A 21,394-nucleotide genomic window follows, 5' to 3' on the forward strand; every position below is an offset into this window, starting at 1 on the left:
CACAAAAGCAACTCTTTTTTATTTCAACGTGTAATTGGCTAAATGAGGGGAAAATTAAGCCTGACACACAGATAATGAAAGATGCACTTTTAATTCAGATTCATGGGGGAACCTGAATAGGAATACCCAACCCCAAAAGTTATGGAATCCAGGATCCTCATGACAACTTTGACAAACATTCATAGCAACTTACTGTTACAAGTTTTCTTGACGTGGATGCTGTATTAATTTCTATTTTTGAGATGGGTCAAGGTTTTGGTGGATAATGAACTATTTGCTCTTTGGAGGCAACTGAATACAGTGGCAAATTAAGGTCACATTCTTTCTATCACTTAAGGTGGACAAAATGGGGGGAAGGGGATATTAAATAGGTCAAAATATTCCATTTAGACATTTATGACACAAATTGAAACAATTTTGTTTTGTTTTGAAAGAACATTTTGAAACTTAAACCATAAGACTAGTGCAAATTAATTAAGAAAAGAATAAAACCACACCAAACTATGGTATTCAACTTGGGATTTTTTGTTTTTTGATTTTGGTCCTGCACCAAAAAAAAATTAATAATTTGCACACCTTGGGTCAGATTCTAGCTAGGCACAAAAAAGCAGCAATGAGGGGAAAGGCCCCTTCCTCTTTTGCATTAGCAGCTTGTCAGGGATTCATGAATGATGAGATTCTGGCCACAGTTGTCTGTATTTTTACAGGACTCAGAGGATACTGTAGCACAATAATAATGGTTACACAGGTAAAACACTCATTGATTACTTTAACAAAAGGTTTCACCTACATGAGAATTTCAGAGCTGAACCCAGGAAATGAAGGCTTTTTCAGTTGGGTTTTAATTGCTGATGTTGATGTATTTTTCTCTTAGTGCTACTCAGAAGGCTACTGGAAAGCGAGCATTTGTTCTGAGTCGTTCTACATTTGTCGGCAGTGGGAAATATGCAGGTCATTGGCTAGGTGACAACTTTTCACGTTGGAAAGATATGCACATGTCAATAATTGGAATGATGGAATTTAATCTTTTCGGGATTCCGTATGTAAGTCCGCCTGATGGCTGTCAAGCAATCACTCTCTCATGCATAGCATTGCTTTAAATTAATCCAAATACTAACTTAAATCAAATGCTTAGTGTAGCAAGAGGTCAGGTCATAGGTAATGTAACAGGTGTTGATTAAAGCAAGATAAACTTTTTCAGTTAGTTCCGGCTTTGGGTATTCTTTATGTCACTGAGACAATTTTGTGGTATGCCATCCAAGTCAGATTCCCTTCATGATATCTCTTTCATCACCCATTTCCCATATATATATAATCTTGCAAGCTGAGTTGATGAGATAACAGTTTTTTTAAATGTAGTGAAACAGTCTCAGGGCCAGTAACATCTTAGTCCTAGTCAAATTTCTCAATACTCATTGCCCTATGTTATGTGCCCTTCTAAATATAATCACCAAAACCAAAATAACAAGCCATTAAATAGGTTTTACTGTAGTTTATTGATATAGAGCCAAATTATGCCTAATAATAAGTATAATACTATTTTCTTTTTTCAGATTGGTGCTGATATCTGTGGATTTAACTTGGATACAACCTATGAACTCTGCTTGCGCTGGATGCAGCTTGGTTCATTTTATCCATTTTCCAGAAACCATAATGCAAAGGGCAATAAGGTAATTAAACAAGGTTACTTAACACTACAGTCAATAATTTTCATGTTTGTCATGGTAATTTATGTTGCACACTCAGTAATCCTTCTAAAATTTTGGTAAATGGTTGCTGCCTGAAAAGGAAAGATTTATATGATGCAGAGCTATTAGATACTATGCACAAGAACGATTATTTTGCTTTCTGCATTTTGCATTTAAAATGGATGGATAGAAACTGCAAAAAAAATAAATCATGTAATATTTGAAAGCCATACAGAAATAGCCAGATGCATCAATTAAATGACAAAAGATAACCTGCACAGAACAATGGACAAAAATCAATTCTTTCATCATTTACCTATGAAGAGCCGCATTTTGTTTCTGACCTGTTTCAGGTGTTAGTGATGTTATCAAACACTATGGAGGAAACCTAACTATTTGGTAGGTCAAAGACAGAGGAAATGCTTTGTGATTATTGAATGCCTTAAATATAATTGTTTATACTTTTTTAATATTAACTTTCTTTATATCCCCTTGCCTTGAGTTATAATATTCTACAATCCTTTTGTATTCTCCATAACACATATTAAGGGCTGACAGGACATGCCACTGGCAATATCTTGCATCAATTCTCAGGCATGTATGATAGGTAGAAATTCTATACAAACTGTATTTCTTATACATTAGAAATGTCAAGGACAGATAGAAGTAGAAATGCAAGATACCCTAAAAGAACTGAAATCTGAAAAATGCAATTAAACTGATAAATGGAAAAATATATTCTGTTCTCTGTCTTGACTTCGATATAACTGAATGCACCTTACAGGTCTTATCCTTGATAGAAAGAAATTGCTTTAACTACTGAAATTAGTTCTGAAATTAATCTTCTGATTATATGCTTTGTTTCTCTATTTTGTATGTAACAATGAACAAATAACTGATTCTGCTGATTTTTGTTTCTGGTAAGATGAGATGTGTAAAGATGGAGCTCATGATCTTTTATTAACTTTCACTTTGTTGTGAAGCTGGATTTTTAAAGGATAGTACAACCATGGCAGCCAGTACAGTTTATATATGTCTTCATAAATTAATTACATTAAAAAACTTGGTAATTGTGTAGCAAAGCACACTGCTTGCCATTAAGAAGTCAGGGGGATGTATCATACAACTGTATCCAAAATATCACAGTGTTCCTCTATAGCTAGAAGAAGAAATGTCTGTAGGGCTTGCTGTGGTTTCTCAGTTACTACTGTGGATAAATAGTGTTTCTTCTTGCTAGTACCCATGCTAGTTAGGGCACTCCTTTGTTCATACAACTACAAAAATATGCACAACCTGTATGAGCCTATTTTTGTGGCCTGCTGTCGCAGAGCACTAAGGTGCCCTGCTCCTAGAGGGCAGAAACTGCCAAAGAAAGAGCCCTAGCAGGAAATAGGAGCGCACCTGTGGGTTGCCAGGGCAACTGGAGGGAGCAAATGACCCACACCTGCCAGCGGTCAGCTGCCTGTAGGAGGCCGAGCCTGACTCTTATAAAGCCCAGGGCTGAGGCCAGGCTGGTAGTTCCCTGCCAGCAGCCAGTGAGGTAGGAGCTCCCTCAGCCATGATATGAGAAGCAGTGGGAACTGCAGGTACTGCCTAAGCCAGATAACAGAAGGCAGCTCTAAGATGTCGGAGCAATGTGGTTACAGCCAGGCGGCTTATAGTTATGTTGTAGCCTAGGGGCTCGTGTTTTGTTTTGTTATTACACCGGTGGTTTGGGTGAGGCTATAAGGGGTTGGAGGAGGCCTCGTCGGGGACTGACAACGGAGTGTGAGGACTCAGTATCCTCAGGGGGAACCCAGAGTGGCGTGGAGACCCCAGCGCCAGTGAGGGCGCAGCTTATGGGGTGCTTAGACCCCAGCCCCAGAGAGGGGGCATTTTGAGAAGCCCCAGTGTGGGCGTAGCAAGCCCCAGAGAAGGGGGGCAGCACGCTTTAGAAGCCCAGGTGTAGGCACAGCGAGCCCCAGAGAGGGGCGTGCACTTTTGAGAAGCCCTAGCATGGGCGTGGCGAGCCCCAGGGAGGGGAACGCAACTTTGAGAAGCCCAAGTGTGGGTGCAGAGAGCCCCTAGGAGGAGGGCAGCATTTTAAGAAGCCCAAGGTGGGCACGGTGAGCCCCGAAGAGGGGAGCGCCTTATTGAGAAGCCTGGTGTGGGTGTGGCAAGTCCCAGAGAGGGGGTGCTATTGGGAAGCCCTAGTATGGGCACATAGAGCCCCAGAGAAGGGGACAGCTTACTGGAGAGCCCCAAGAGGGGGCTGTTATACAGAGAAGGCCCCAGAGAGAGGGCAGCACCGTGGGAGGCCCCGAAGAAGGGGGCAGCACTGTGGAGAAGGCCCAGACTGGGCACAGAGCCCCAGGAGGGGGTGGCAGTGTATGTAGAGAGACGGACCAACGTCAATTCCATCTGCGAGGCTTGGGGTGTGGTATCGGGGTGGTTGGAGCCACGCATAGCCCATAAGGCATGGGTGCCCCAAAGCACCCATTTGTAAGACAAGACTCACAAGGAGTCCAGGAAACCGCGGAGTATGAGTCAACATAGAGACGTGTCTGAGAGGGTGTAAGGCAGCCTCCCAACCAATCTAAACCATCAAAGACGTGGCGGGCGAGAAATAGAGGGTGCCCTTGGGCCAACTTGGCACGAAGAGGGGGCCTTAAGGAGATCACGGCCCTCCTACAGGACCCTGCCGTGATGCTTGCATACAGGCTGGTATTTAATTAGCATGTCCAACATGTGTGGAGTGAAATGCAGTCATATGGTTACGTAGTATACTCATCAGTTCATAAGTATATAGGGAAATGGCCCTATCACCCATATGTTGATGTCTTTAGAGGAGAAGCCACTAATCAGTATGGGCAAGGATGGCAGAATGCTTAGGGCATCGTATAAGCTGACTGTGAATAAATTTAGGCTGGAAAGTAGGTTGGCTTTAACTGCCAGAGGAGGGAAGTTCCAGAATGGCCTCCCAGTAAGAGTAGTAGAAGCAAGAATTTTAATTTGCTTTAAGAAGAAGCTTGATAAACTCATAGGGTCTGCTCCCTGCAAAATAATAACTCCAAAATTGAAGAAAGGGTGAAATGAGTGTCTTTAATTGTTCTTCCTGGAGCTGCTAAAGATTATGAAACAGGCTTTCTATTAATTAAAAAGAAATTAATGATCATTCTTTATTTACAGGGAACTATGAATGATTCAGAAAGCCCTATAGACTGATTATTTTTATGGTACCTAGGCAGTATTTGTACTGTGCACCTATCAAAGTAGTGAAAATATAACAACAACAAAAAAAAAAAAAATCAGTATCTGGTGTTCCAGAGCTCAAAACCTAGTGGGAAAAATTAACCCTATCTAATTCTGATGTAGATGTAAGGGAGAGTAAAAATAACTTCAATATTGAATTTTACCTCATATTAAGTGCATTATTAAAATTTAATCTTAAGTATCTACTATGCCTGACTCAGGGATATTAGATTAATTAATAATTTTCTTGTCTGAAAAGCATTAAATAATATAAAAGCAGTTTTATTATTTCTGTTCCTTTTATGTTCCACCCTCTTTGGAACACACAATGCTATTATTTAGTTTAAAGAGAAAATGTAATAATTAGGGGTAATTTTTAAAGAAATAAAGGAATTCTAGGACTTCATTTATTGATTCACTCCATAGTTTCTATGTACATCTAATTCATTCCAAATAACAGGTCCAGAATATCCATTGAATATGAATATGATCTGTTTTCTTTTTTCTCAGTGCTAACAGTTTCTAGTAAAATATTTTATATTTTAGACCACAAGTGCTGTCTGCTGTCTCTAGATTATATGAATGTTGGACTGGGCTTTTCAAAGCAGGGTAGCAGATTTCATACTATATCTTCCTCTTTTTTTTTTTTTTTTTTTTAATATGTAAATAAATCTTCTGTATTGCTCTGAAAATCTTAGCCCTGACTTTAGAAATGTCCTCACTATAGTGTGTTGACAAAAATGTGTAAGTGTACCTGATGTCATGTAAACTACTCAGTGAGCCCATCTACACATGCGTATTTACTGCACAGTAACCAAAATTACTGAGCAGTATAGGCACATGCCTACATGTGCACACCTGTAGTGTGCAGTAAATATAGCAACTTATGCAGACTTGAGTATAAATTTGATATCTGCATTGTGCAGATATGAAATTTACACCCAAATAATTACTGCGCAGTAATGCACATGGTGATGCCTTATTGCACAATAACACTATGTATGTGGACTGATTGGGACTAACTTTAGTTCCAAGTCAGTCTACACACAGCATTAATGCATGCATGTGTCCTTAATACCTGCATGTGTAGATGTCAGCCTACTCCCGCTTATTGCAGAGTAAATTTAAGCCGCTGTAAATGTACATGTAGACACGTCCTGTGGTAGTTGCAAGCCAAGCAAGTAGATGGCTACATGGCATGAATTGTGCCCCCAAGTTGATTTGCATGTATTAGCAGCCAAATTTGCATAAACAGAATGAGAACTCAAGTTAAAACCTCTTAAACTCCTATTGAACACTTATATTTTGCTATTTACTTTAGTGGTAGCCAGGATTTCATCTTGGAGTAGAGAAACACATGGCACATTTCACATGGGTTTGCTTCTGTATTCTTCACCCTCCTGTTTTTCAGGATATTGAATATCTAGAGTTCCCCTTAGTTCCTGTTTTCTGTCCTAGAGTTGATGCTTTAAAGTGAGCAACTGTTTCTCTGTCCCCTGTCCTACTGGGCTGACAGGTCCAGGTAGGAAGCAGGCTGGGGAATAGAGGCTTTACTGCTTCAGCTCTGTGACAGCTTGGGGCAGAGCCAGCCCTGCTCCGCTGGAGCAGACAGCGCAGTTCAGGGCTGCAAAGCATTCTGGGATGCTGCAGGACTGAGTTCACTTGAATCTAGAGGATATCTGGGACAGATGTTCCTTAAACCACTTTAACCTAATCAGTTAAGTATGATACTACATCTAACCAGGTTTATCTTAAACCAGTTTCAGCCATTTTGAAAGTGGTTTATGTGTACTGAACTTCTGTTCTATTATGGGTTTAAACTGGTTTCCAATCACTTAAACTGGTTTATGTGGAATTTCTGTTCCTAGCCTTAAAGGGGACAGAAGGGGTCATCAACCCCTCACAGTGTGAGATGTGAAACTGGTAGAGTACATGAGGGTTTTTAAGAATGAAAAATTCTTTATTCATATCAGACTGGTGGTAGTTTAATCTTAGTTTGCCATTGGTTTTTAACTTTTACTGTATACTGATACTGTCAGCAGCAGCTTTCCTTTAATCATGAACAGGCCACTTGTTCCAGAATAATCATTTATTTTTAGATTAAACAATAACAAAATACAATTTTTTTCTAGGAGCAAGATCCAGCAGTGTTTGGAGCAGAGTTTGCTGCAATATCTCGGTCTACACTGCTGATTAGATATACACTGTTGCCTTACTTATACACCTTATTCTTTGACTCGCATGTTCATGGAAACACAGTGGTACGAGGTCTGATGCATGAGTAAGTAATTGGTTTCTTTCTTTTTGGTCATATTTTATTTACAATATTATTACAGATCCATTGTGCAAGTCAGTTGAGTTGGTGTTTCCTTTGTTAATAGTAATGAAATTGCATTCCTTTCCCTTAAAATCAGTTTACAGTGAGAATACAAAAGACCCTTTTGACACCATATTTACTCAAATATAAGATGAGCCTGAATATAAGATGACCTCCCAAGAGTTATATGGAAAAATTATAAACTTGTTATAATTTTTCAGGTATGGAATCTAATTATCAGAAGGTTGTCTTGAATTTATCTCCCTCCCACTGCCACATCAGGGAAAATAGTGGGTGGGAGGGGTTGGGTAGACCCCTTGCCCTCTGGCCTCCCTTTCCCCCCCGAAGGCTTCCTTCTCTTCCTTCCCCTCTCCCCCCTCCCCCCCATCAGAACCTGCTCAAGCTCCATTCCCTCCCTGAACATGATGTGGAAAAAAGTGACAGTAAGCAGGGGGAAAGGGACAGAGGGGAGGACAGAAGCTGCAGAGGGGCCCAGAGTCAGAACTGCAGCAGTTGCCTCCCCCCATCCCCCCCACTTCCTCTCTTGTTAATTTGAAATGCAAGTGACCAAAAAAACACTGACTTCTCAATAAACATACCCATAGTGATTTGCATATATGCAAATCACTATGGGTAAATTCATCCAGAATTAATGCATTTTAACTTATGAAATGCTGCAAATTTCAACAAAGGTACTCTGTAAACACACTTTTGAGCAGCACTTTTATAGCTAGTTATATATAGTACAAACTAGTCCAGAGCTGCAAAGCTCATTATTTACCATACAGTTCACTGGGCTTGGCCCCAGCAGAGTCAACAACATTTCAAGCCAGAATGACCCCATAGTTCAGCACTGCTCTGTGTGTGTGTGTGTGTGTGTGTGTGTGTGTGTGTGTGTGTGTGTATTCCAGATATTGCCACAAAGGATCCCTGTGCTAATTAGCCCCCCATTCATGACTGGAACTGGATGTTTTTGCCACACTCCAAAAATGTATGTGCAAATGAGGCACAGGGCTGCCTGGTCTGTCTCCACCCATAGAAGAAGTAGGACCACTCTAATCACATGTGACAGGTTAAGAGAGGGGATGCCAGAGTCCTTGAGCTACATAGAAGTTTGGTGTTGTTTGCCAGACATTTAAAGAATGAAAGAAAGGCACTGCTTAACTATGGGAGTGAAGAAACAGGAATAATTGGAAGCACTGGTGATATGTAGCAGGTGCACGTGCGCCCCCTGAGATTGGCTGTGCACCCCCCCAAGTCATTAATAGGCTGCTGGTGGCCCCCAGTATTAGGAGGCACCAGTCACTACTTCCAATTATTGGAAGGAACAGAAGTAATTGGATATGGGAAAGAAAGGCACTGCTCAACTGTGAGAGTGAAGAGGAAGTCAAAATGTATTTGATGTAGTGGTTCATCATGACTTGGAAAAAGAGTTGGCACTGAGGGGAGCAGAGCACAGTTGTCACTATATCTTATTCAGATGGCTGCATTCAGGAGAGGGTGTCAGAGCCGTAGCTCCAGGCCCAGTGCTCATTCTATCCTGGGGGAGCAATTGCCTGGTATTTTTAAAGGGGGACACAAAAAAAGTTCCTATCAGTATGTTGTCCTAATGTGGGCCAGGTGTTTTGTGGGCATGTTTATCATGGGCTGCATTCAATCGGTTTCATTAGTGATTTCCATGACTGAGCACATGCTGCTTTTGGCAGCAGTTTAGACAATGTATATAATGGGCAGGGATGGTGCATTGGTGGGGGAGGGGATTGCTGGAATGCAAATATAAAATGAGGGGCTTTTTTCCCATCCTGATTTGGGGGAAGGGGAACCTCCTCTTGTATTGCAGTGAATATGGTATATGCAATAGCTTTTTATTTAAAATAACATATATTCTTCATTTTTTTAATTACACTACACTAATAATATTCCTGAAAAAAATAGTTTCTTAGACAAGAATAAAAAATTGCAGTAGTTAGAAATAATGTACCTTATTCAGTACTTGACTTGAATCTGTATTCCAGTCCTGTCAGAGCCATATTTTCAAACCAACCTCAAAGTTAGTACTTTCTAATTTAGCAGATGCATCTGTGTGTATGCTGTAGAAAACCTATGTCTGTGCTCACAAATTGGACAGTGAAGAAAGGGAAAAAGATTTCTGTGTGTGGAAGCAGATACTAATACATAGCTTGCATGTACCAGCTTATAGGTTTTTTTAGTGATCAGATTTTTGACACAACTTATTTCCTTTTTATTTTAGGATATATAAGCCAGAAAAAGATTTATCTTCCCTTTCTGAGTTGTTTAATTAACTCTATACTTGCTTTAGGTAAAATTGTTATTTCAGAATGCCTGACTTGTTTAAAAAGACAGAAAATAATATACGTGAAAGGTTACTAACCAGACATATCACAATTTAGCCTAATGGTACAGCTTTGTTAGTAGAAGCCTGACAATTTCATGTGTCTTTTCCTATAGATGGCAAATGTTTAACCCAAAAGGTCATGTATATTTATAAATTGAATTAAGATGATGTGATAGCACAGTAGAATTCCTCCTAAATGCACATGCATGTATATGAATAATATTTGAGAAGTTTATAGTTGTTTATTTCACAGACTAGGTTTTATGATAGTTCAAACATTTTCTTTTAAGCATATTTTTGCTTAACATTTTTGTAATTCTTAAACATTGATTAATTTTTTTTATACAACTATAAGAGAAAGTAACAGTGATAAATTTTCCACCAATAAAAGAATACCTTGTTCAGTCTTCAGTGGTGGGAAGTTAGTGTTCCTGTCTATTCCCAGCATGTTGTATCAGTACTTTAGGGACAGATCCTATAGTCCAACTGTTGCTGGATGTACTACTACAAGTAGTCTCGTTATTTCACCTACTCAAATGAAGGATGTCATCTGGGTATATGTGGCAAGAAATGTTATTTTCAGCGCTCTCTCTCTCCTCTATAGAAGTATATAGAAAGAACTGAAATTACACCAATTTAGTTTAGATATACTACTAGTTCTCAAAGCCTTATTGTGAAAGACATCTTTCCATCTGAGAAGATAATGTCCTGATAATTATTAGTTCTAAGCATTAGGTCATTTCAAATAACAAACGACAGTTGCTTCCTATGAGATTCTGTTGTATGTTTTAGTGGTATGTAGAAAGTCATTTAAATAATAAAAAGAATTCAGAAGCTCAATAATTTGAAAAGAACTTGAAGGGATGATCTGGACCAAAAAGTTTGAAAGACTGTGTGGTATATGCAGATCAAGATTCCAGACTAGGTTAATAACTGAAAAAAGAAAATACACTGTAGGGACAGTCAAGAAGACAGCTAGGTGAAATCATCTGGCCTTTGTGAACTAAAATAGGCTGCTTACTGTAAATTGTGGAGTATGACAAACTGAGGTCTCAAGTCTATTTGCTTGCCTACTTTATGTTCACAGTTACCACAATTAGAGCAATAGAAATAGACTAGATGAAAGTACTGTAAGGTGTATACATAATTGGTTAGATCATCCTGCGTAATGAGTAGTCACCAGTGACTCAATGTCTAGTTGGGAGATGTCAAGTGGGGTTCCCCAGGGATCTGTTCTGGGTCCAGTGTTTTTTTTAGTATCTTCCCTTAATGATAGAGTACATGCTTAGCAAATGCATGGACAACACCAAGTTGGGTAGAGTTGCAAAAACTCTGGAAGGTAGGGTCTGATCTGGATAGAGTGGTCTGCAGTCAACTAAATCATATTCAACAAAGACAGCTGCAAAGTCCTGCACTTGAGACAGAACAATTGCATACACAGATGCAGACTAGACAATGAGTGGCTAGGCTACAGTACTGCAGCAAAGGACCTGGTGATTATGGTGGGCTGGAAACTGAATATGAGCCAAACAGAGTGCTCGTGTTGCAACAACAACAACCAAAAAGCCAACAGCATACTGGATCATCCTAACAGGAGTCTGACTTGCAAATCAAAGGAAGGAAGTGATTCTTTCACTCTGTTCAGTCCTGGTGAGACCTCATTTGCAGCACTGGGTCCAGTTTTGGGCCTCACACTTCAAGGAAGATGTGGACAGTTTGGAAAGAGTCCAGTGAAGAGCAACAAAAATGATTAGGAGCCTGGGAAGTATGATTAATGAGAGAGACTGAAAAAATAGGGTTATTTAGTCTGGGGAAGAGAAGACTGAGGGAAGGATTTGATAATACTTTTCAAATTCCTGAAGGATGATTACAGAGATGATGGAGATGGACTTTTCTAAGGGACATATGGGACAGGACTAGGAGCAATGGCCTCAAGCTACAACAGAGAGAATTTAGGCTGGAGATTAGGAGGAACTTTCTGATTCTGAGGGTGGTCAAGAATTGGAGCAGGCTACCTGGAGAAACTGTGGGATCTCTGTCCTTGAAAGTTTTCAGAAGCAGTTTAGACAAACACTTGCTTTGGTTGGTTGTCAGGGGTGATCTGCCTTGAGCAGGGGGCCTGAGTTAGATAACCTCATGAGGTTCTTTATAGTCCTACTTTCCTATGATCCTTTGATCATCCTTTGTGTCTAACAAAGTGTCTGTAACAGCAATGAACACTGATGCTTATGACTAAGTAGAGAAGTGATGTGGTTCAGTAAATAAGGGCTCTCCAACTGGTGCAGCCCCTGATGAGTTAAATTGTGGCCTCCAGGCTTCTGGTTCTGTTTTCACTCCCCATTTTGCTTTTAGCTGCTTCCGCTGCAATCCCCAGTTTCCTCCTCCTACAGCTTCTACTGTCTGTTTCCACTCCGGTGGTGGCATGGTGCAACCTGTGTGGCTATGGAAGCCTGTGGCTAGATGGCTTGGGAAGGATCCAGGGATACCATGCAGCATCTGTTCTGATGCACTGCAACAGGAGTTGCCCACTGCATGATGGGGGATGAGGGTGGCATGTTGGAGGCCAGGGGCCACCAAACCCCACAGTAACATGGCAAGATCTCACATTGGAGGCCCATATGGAGCTGCAGGGAAGGATTTGTCTGGTGTGTTTGGGGCCCATGCAATGCAGGGAAGGGGAGGGGGAGGGGAGAAGCACTTGTGTGGCATGGTGTGTGATTTGGGGCCCTGTGTCTCTTGGTCACTCAAAAGTTGGACAGCCCTGAAGTAAATGATCATTGCACACACAGTGGTTTTATTCAAAATTGCTGTTAGTTTCTGATACATTCTGGTATGTTTTGATTGATACTAATTCAGGGGGAAAATTATTTTGACATCACAGTAAAGATTTAATTTGTTAGCCTCAGCCTTCAAAAATAAAAAAGACAGATACTGAGACAGACTGCAAAGAGCTAATCCTACACATTTATCAAATATTATTCTGCAGTCGGATAATGCATACATTCAGAGATATCAAAAGCGGGCAATGCTTTATGAACATTAAAACCTGGGAAATGGAAAGTTATTGTCATTATCTAGCAAAATTTCTTTCAGATGGAGCATGGAGTAAGCCTCAGGCACACTTGCCATTTGTCTAATATGTTCTTGCAAACTCCATTATTTTAGAAAACAGAACACTGAATACATTGCTCTTTGTTTTCTTGTTGCCAAGTTTTTGCCAACTACAATAATGCTTAAGTCTTTCAGCATCAGGTACAATGCACTTTTCACATGTGGAAGCATGCTGACTTGGATACCATTGAGAGAATAATTTTGTAAACAATGAAACTGCATGGAGTCAGTGTATAGAAGCTGTAGGAATGTCATGTAAAATTTTGAAGTGGCTGAAGCAAATCAAAGATGGTGATGATAGGATTATAGCTTGTCAGGAATTGTTTTTAACAAAATGTTTTTCTGTTGGGAAATGATTAGCATTTGATCAGAGGTTGAAGTGAGACTGAGAGAGAGAGAGAGAGAGAAAGTGTGGTCTCAGAATAGCCAATACCACAGGGGCAAGTACACTCGCCTAGAATGTGGAAAACCCAGGTTTCAGTCCCTGTCCTGCCTCATTTAAAATAAAAGACTTAAACTAGGTCTTCTATATCTCAGATGAATGCTCTAGCTGTGGGCCTATCCAACTGGATTTTTGCTCTCTGGGCTAATGAATGTTTAATTATTTATATAGACTGGAAACAGAGAGTTTGATAGAGAGAATGGCTCAATATCCCAGTGGATTAGGGCACTCACTGAGTATGTGCCAGTCAGAGATTCAAATCCTTGATCTGTCTGATTGCTGGGATATAAAACGATCAACTGTCAGCTATTATATTTGAAATGAAGGAAAAATCTTCTGTAGAAAGGCTATACAGCATTAAAAGAGAAAAAAGATGAATTTTATTTCTAAATACCAACTCCGTGCCTGGGAGCAGAGATTTGTCAGTTTCTATGGTCATCTGACAAATCACAATAAATGTGATTTTAGGCAACATAGCTTGAGTCCTGCAGAGAAGGTTCTTAAGACTTAAACGTATTCTCCAAGGAAGCTTCAGTTTCACTGTAACAAGACTTAATGTGCTGCATTGCCTTTTCACAGAAAGGGTAGTTCTCTTTTTTCTACGTTCTATATAGCTGCAGGGGATAATTTTCTCATGAAAATACTGTATCCTCTGAGCAATTAGGAAACATTACATCCAGTAATAGTATCATCACTGCTTGTATGTATGCAGATGTTACCATCATTTTTGGAACAGAACTTCACACTCTGAACAATGAAAATATCATTCTTTAGCTAATAAAGACCCTCTTTACATGTGAGAGAGTACCAGTCTACAGAGATCCTGGGATCAATCACTAGAGGGCATCATGTAAATGAGTATTTTAAGAAGTGAGTTTCATGTGAACTAGAAACTGGGTTCCATTGCAGCCTATCTTATAGTTTCATGGTTGGTGGAACCAGGACAAGATGTTCTACTTGAACCATAGTCTCAACAGGTGCCAGAATCCACAGAAAATTGCTGATGTTCAGATTCACTCTGCAGGTGCAGCTCAGGATAGAAGTGTGGCATAGGTTAGGAGATGGATGGCGGAGATGCCTGGAGAGAGAGATGAGCAAAGGGAGGACAGAAGAGGTCCCCAAGGAACAAACAAGTTCAAGTAGGAGGTTTAAGTTAAGGGTCACCCTGGTGATCTGGATCAAAGGGCTGGGAATCTTAAGATTGAGGAGGAAATGAGAAATCACAATAGGTTCATAAGCAAGACCGGTGTTGAACATTTTAGAGGTATACAGAGGAAGGATAGGGGTATAGTACAATACTAGTACACAGACTAAAATAAGATTTAATATGCATCATAGAGACAAGGCAGGGTAAATCACAGGACTAGAACATGAGGACAGAAGTGTACAACCTGTTCAGAGAGGGTACATAAGGGATAAAGGGAGGAGGTGTTGCATTGTTCATCAGAAGTCCAAAAAGAGGTGAGAAGCAGACCTGTTGACCATCTCTGGGTGAAGAAAAGGGGAAAAGACATCTCTTCTTGTAGGGGTCTAGTATAAATCACCAAAATCTTCTTTTCACCTTTAAACTCAAAACTGCCATCACATCAAGAAAAACTACAGAACTTGATTCCCCCTCTCCCCGCACTACCCAATCCAGGACTTTTTACATGCTCCCTAAAATCCACAAACAAGGGAACCCAGGCAGACTTATAGTATTCAACCATGGAAACCTAAATAAGGAAATATCCGGTTTCATCAAATCCACCCTAAAACCTCTTGGTACCCAAAGACTAAATTTTGTCCAAGACACAACAGACTTTCTACAGAAAATTAAAAACATAGACCACGTTCCCAGCAGTACCCTCCTAGACACTATGGATGTTACCAGCTTATTTACCAACATCAATATCCAGAATGGTAAAATACAAATCACCATATACAAGAAACCCATGGAATAACATACATATCTGCACATAACCAGCAATCACCCTAAATACACCAAGAAAGCTGTAATATACAGCCAAGCCCTCTGATACCACTGAATTTGCACTGAGGAGAATACACACAATTGTCACCCTGCAAATCCCAATAGGGTTTTCACCCAACAAGGATGCTCCTCCAGAGAGATAGATAGCACTTTTCAAAGAGCAGCCTGGATACCATGTGAAGAATTGCTGTGGTACAAAAAGAAAATCCCCACGAATCACACACCATTAGTTACGACATATCATCTTTCCCTGGAAACTATACAGAAAATCCTCAAACAATTGCAACCCATACTAGAAGAAGACAAAGGATGGAGGATGGGAGTCACCTCCAAGGAGGATTATTCTGCACTGGTCCGGTCCTGTAGGGAGCCGACTAGGAAAGCCAAGGCTGCAACTGAACTCCAGCTAGCTTTGAGCATCAAGGACAATAAAAAGTCCTTTTTCAGATATGTGGGGAGCCGGAGGAAAAGCAGGGGCAACGTTGGACCCCTGCTGAACCAGATGGGGCAACTGATGCCCAGGAAAAAGCCAACCTATTAAATAGGTACTTTGCGTCGGTCTTTCATCAGCCCCATGGGACGCCCGTGCCCGCTACAGGGCCGGGAAGTCCGGGTGAGGGTGATCCCCTGCCCTCCATTAATGCTGACTTTGTGAAGGAACATCTTGAGAAGCTGGATACCTTCAAGTCAGCCGGCCCTGACAATCTTCACCCCAGGGTACTCAAGGAGCTGGCGAGCATCATAGCACAGCCTCTAGCGCGGATCTTTGAAAACTCTTGGCGCTCTGGTGTAGTGCCCGAAGACTGGAAGAAGGCCAATGTGGTGCCTATCTTCAAGAAAGGGAGGAAAGTGGATCCGGCTAACTATAGGCCCATCAGCCTGACTTCTATCCCGGGGAAGATCTTCGAAAAGTTTATTAAGGAGGCCATCCTTAATGGACTGGCCGACGCCAACATCTTAAGGGATAGCCAGCACGGGTTTGTTGCGGGTAGGTCTTGCTTGACCAATCTCATTTCCTTCTACGACCAGGTGACCTATCACCTGGACAAGGGAGATGAGATTGATGTCATATATCTTGACTTCAAAAAAGCCTTCGATCTGGTGTCCCATGATCGTCTCTTGGAGAAACTGGCCAATTGTTGCCTTGGGTCCTCCACGATCCACTGGCTGGAACATTGGCTCCGGGGTCAGACCCAGAGGGTAGTAATTGATGGAAGTCACTCATCGTGGTGTCCTGTGACCAGTGGGGTCCCCCAGGGCTCTGTCCTTGGACCCATACTGTTCAACATCTTCATTAATGATGTGGACACTGGAGTCAGAAGCGGACTGGCCAAGTTCGCAGATGACACCAAACTTTGGGGCAAAGCATCCACACCAGAAGACAGGTGGGTGATCCAGGCTGACCTGGACAGGCTCAGCAAGTGGGCGGACGAGAATCTGATGGTGTTCAACGCCGATAAATGCAAGGTTCTCCACCTTGGGGAAAAAAAACCCGCAGCATCCTTATAGGCTCAGCAGTGCTGTGTTGGCTAGCACTATGGAAGAAAGAGACTTGGGGGTCATCATTAACCACAAGATGAACATGAGCCTGCAATGCGATGCTGCGGCTAGTAAAGCGACCAAAACGCTGGCTTGCATCCATAGATGCTTCTCAAGCAAATCCCGGGACGTCATTCTCCCCCTGTACTCGGCCTTAGTGAGGCCGCAGCTGGAGTACTGCGTCCAGTTTTGGGCTCCGCAATTCAAAAAGGATGTGGAGAAGCTTGAGAGAGTCCAGAGAAGAGCCACGCGCATGATCAGAGGTCAGGGAAGCAGACCCTACGATGACAGGCTGAGAGCCCTGGGGCTCTTTAGCCTGGAAAAGCGCAGGCTCAGGGGTGATTTGATGGCCACCTACAAGTTTATCAGGGGTGACCACCAGTATCTGGGGGAACGTTTGTTCACCAGAGCGCCCCAAGGGATGACGAGGTTGAATGGTCACAAACTACTACAAGATCGTTTCAGGCTGGACATAAGGAAGAATTTCTTTACTGTCCGACCCCGCAAGGTCTGGAACAGCCTGCCACCGGAGGTTGTTCAAGCACCTTCGTTGAACACCTTCAAGATGAAATTGGATGCTTATCTTGCTGGGATCCTATGACCCCAGCTGACTTCCTGCCCTTTGGGCGGGGGGCTGGACTCAATGATCTTCCGAGGTCCCTTCCAGCCCTAATGTCTATGAAATCTATGAAAGACCCAATTCTTAAAGAGATCTTTCCAGGACCACCCATCTTAGCCTTTAAACAACCACCGAACCTTGCCACTCTCATCACCAGAAGCAAACTTTCTATGGCCCAAAACACACTGAATGGATCCAGACTATGCCAGGACTAGAAATGTAAACCTACCAGAACATCTCTGACACTCCTACAATAACCACACCCCATAACAGAGCCGTCACCATTCCTTAATCTTATACCTGTACCTCCAGAAATGTAATATAGCTCATCCAATGAACTAAAAGCCCCAATGGAGAGTGTGTAGGAGAAACCAGACAACAACTGTGTACCAGAATGAACACACACTGAAAATCTATCGAAGATAAAAAATCCAATTACCTGTGGATGCACGCTTCTTACAAGACAACCACTCTCTCTCCAATCTCTCAGTTCTAATCCTCAAAGGGAACTTAAAAACCGCCTTTCATAGACAAGTTTATGAACTTCACTTCATAAACCTCCTGGATCCAAAAAATCATGCACTAAATATAGACATTGGATTTATGGCATATCATAACCTGCCAGCCATCTGATAATCCAAGGTAACCTCTCTACATTTTACCAGCTACATTCTATCACCAGTTCAACATTCCTCCCTATCCACCCCCCGACCTACCCACCTACCTGTCTCATGCCTATTGTCTCCCATTTTCTCTGATCCTCCCTGCCACACGTTTACATCTTCACAGACCTGCATTTTGGCTTCTATCCACCCAGGAGAGCACACAAAACACCAGCAGATTCTCCCTATGCCTGAAGAGGGTGTTTGTGCCCAAAAGTATGCAAACAACAATTTTTCCAGCTATTTAGTTGGTCTAATAAAAGATTGAATTTTATTAGTAGATGTTTAGGATTGTGAATCCAAAAAGATGACAAAAGCCAGTAGGGAAATACAAATCGCCCAAGTGAGCGACTAACATTAGAGGGATGGGGATGAGGAGGGGAATGCAACTAGGTTACAGAAAATACTATGTTAGCCAACTAAGCCCCGGGAATAGGGTGGGGGGGAGGGGGTTCACAACGCTGAGAGAGAAAGAAGATAGATACACACAAACCCGTATACTGGTGGGCAATGGTGGAGGAAGTAGGTTGGAGAAAGTGTCTCAGTCCATGTAGAGTCTCATCACGGGGATCCTCTTTGGGTGGAGTGGGGTGGTCCATGGCTGAAGACTCCTCTCAAAGTGAAGTCCATCTGGTGCAGAGGCGGGTTCAGGTGGTCCCCTCTGGACCTGGTCTGGTGGCAGTCCGTCTGGTGGGATGAGAGTACTGGCGGTGGCCTGTGATATGTGTCACAACCCAAGGGTGTGATTTTGTGTGTGCGCGCTTCGGCACTGCTAAATTATTTCCCGCCATGAGGAGCTTTCTTTGCAGGGTGCATTTCTCAGTTGCAAAGAGAAAACCCCGGTGCAAAGGAGTTCCCGCCACCCGCATGCAAATTTGTGTCCCACCATTGGCCGATTCTAAATGATTCCCACGTGGCGGCTAGCAATTGGCTTGCTAGCCGTATAAGAGGCTTGAGCGGTTTCCGCCCAAGTTGGAGGACTCCACAACCATCTTGTGGAGGAGGAGGACTTCACGTGTCGTGAAGAACTCTAAGCGCTGTGGAGCCTAACGGACCCAGCGTGCGCCTTAAGAAGGCTATAGGGGTCTGATCAACCTCTGGCCTCTCCCCATCGCCGAGTGCGATCCCTCGACAAACCCCTTCCCTCCGCGCTTGTTCCACGGAGCCTAACAAACTTCGTGTGTGTGTGTATCCAGAGCTCTGTCCGAGTTATTTCAAGAGGCTCGAGTTTTCTGCGGGTCCTTGTTCGAGTTCGTGTTGTGGAGCCTAGCAAACTCCACGTGTCTGTCTGTAACTGCAACGCAAGCAAGTTTTCCTGCCTGCACCGCGACCATCTACAGTGTAAGTAAAATAATCTTTAATCAACCGCTACACGTCTGTGCCTAATTCTAGTCTGCCGGCCTGCATTCCCCGACCCGCATGCCAGGGCTGCTGGCCACAGCCCACTGCGCGCCCCCGAGGACCTCGGACTGCTCCTGGCCCACACAATATGCTCCACGTAGATGTTGCAGGACCAGCAGATTGTGTCAGACACCATGAGGCAGCTCATCAATTTGGTGTAGCGGCGGGAGATGCGGCAGGCATGCAGGACACTCTCGTTGCTGGGGTCCCAGGCTCCAAGCGTTCTTATGATGAGTGCGTCGGCTGTCACGTCATAGCTGCGGCACCTCAGGATGTCGGCTAGCGGGGCGTACTTCTCCCACTTGCGAGCCTGGGTGTTGGTGAAGGTTTGGCACCAGTTCTTGAAGGCGATGGTCACATCCACAGTCACAACCTTCTTGGCCTCTTCGTTGGTGATCACGATGTTGGGTCGCATCTGGCTCTCGCAGCCCAGGACAGTGCAGTTCATAGTGATCTCCCTCGCTGCGGCCGGGATGGCCCTCACCAGGCAGTCTACTCAAAGAACCTTGTCAGCCAGAATGAACATAGGAAGAGATGAAATACTGCATATATTTAATTGCATATCACATGCACCCCAACAATCAGCGTCCCCAAATCATTGCATGTGTCTTAAGCAAGCAAACTGATTTTTCTTGGCTGGAAAAGAAGCAAGCCTGAATGCAGCCATACAACTGCCAGGTTGACTGCCTCTTCTGTCTGGCTTAGTAAACAGAAGGAGCAGATTTCAGTGTTAATCGTGTCACAACCATAGGTATTGGCTGATCACTGTAACTTGTGCTGCTGGTAGTATCTTGATGAGGCTTGTAGTATAGAAACACTAACGCTACTAAAAAAAACGACTTAAACTAAAGAAATAGCAGGCATGCAAAGGTCTGGGACTTAGTAGTAAGTTCTTGTGGAAGCACAGAGCGTTTAGCACAGAGCGTTTAGGAAATGTGACATCCCAAAAGGTAGTTTGGTTGAGGCAACAAGTTCCTATTGCCTCACCCAGACTGTGTCTTGGTATGCCACACTTCTTGGACACTGTTTCCAGAAGGACTTACTGTTCCATAGTCATCTGTGATTCAGAAAAATCTTTTTCTCTACATGCAAGAAAAATACATTTTATGTGTGAAATGTGAGAAAACACAGTAATTTTTTGACCAACTAACAGGATCATCCGAAACACTGGATCTGTTGTTAGTAAAGGAACTTTACCCAGGTATCTGTCTATTGGAAAAGCATATGGCAAGACTCAGGATATGCAAAAAGTTCTTAAAATGTAGTAGGAACAATTTTTGTCTCAGCAGGTGAAAGGAGTATCTAGAGAAGTGTGGCTATTTTAGCTCTGATTTGAACTAGTTGGGAACGTTAAGGTAACAGGTGCTTTTAGTGAAACTATCGCTAAAGGTAGAGTTCACAATTCTAAGGTAAGAAAAGTGGAGCAACTTCAGAGTACTGACAAAAGACTTCAAAAGAGCAGATGTCAGCAAACTGAGGAAGCTGGTAGGCAAAGGAAGGAATTTTAAGGGAAAAATTTGTCCAGGCTGGCAGTTTCTTTAAGACACTTTACTAAAAGCAGAATGGAAATAATCACAATATAGAGGAAAGATAGGAAGCATAGTAAGAAAACAGTATGGTTGCATCAGGACCTCTTTAATGATCTGGAATCAGAAAGGAATTATACAAGAAGTGGGAATACAAACACATTGCTAAGGATGAGTTTAAAAGTATAGCACAAGTATATAGAGAAAAATCAGAAAGGCTAAGGTGCAAATGAGTTGCATCCTAGTAAGAGTAAAAAGAGGCGATAAGTAAAAATTCTATGAATATATCAGAAGGAAGAAAAAGATCTTGTGGTCCAATACCATTCAATATATCCATTAATGACTTGAACGGTGGAATAGAGAATATATTTATTTACAGGTGACATCAAGTTGAGAGGGGCTGCAAGCACTTTGGAGGAAAGAATCTTAATTAAAAAAGATCCTGATAAATTGGAGAAATGACCAGGAATCTGAAAGAGGAGATTCAAAAAAGACAAATAGAAGGTACTATAATGAAGAAGGAAAGATCACAT

At 42.3% G+C, this 21,394-nt stretch overlaps 1 protein-coding gene across 1 annotated transcript in view; it reads left to right on the forward strand.

The window, feature by feature from the left end:
• The window catches only part of LOC102560336 (sucrase-isomaltase, intestinal), a 122,476-nt gene that overhangs the window by 99,170 nt on the left and 1,912 nt on the right, over positions 1 to 21,394 (forward strand). The window contains exons 14-16 of the mRNA XM_019487429.2: positions 875 to 1,043; positions 1,554 to 1,670; positions 7,052 to 7,200. Of these exons, the coding sequence (XP_019342974.2) occupies positions 875 to 1,043; positions 1,554 to 1,670; positions 7,052 to 7,200 (435 nt within the window). The remainder of the gene's footprint in view (positions 1 to 874; positions 1,044 to 1,553; positions 1,671 to 7,051; positions 7,201 to 21,394) is intronic.

This window comes from Alligator mississippiensis, chromosome 4 (assembly GCF_030867095.1).
Source record: "Alligator mississippiensis isolate rAllMis1 chromosome 4, rAllMis1, whole genome shotgun sequence".
NCBI classification, from domain to species: Eukaryota; Metazoa; Chordata; order Crocodylia; family Alligatoridae; genus Alligator; species Alligator mississippiensis.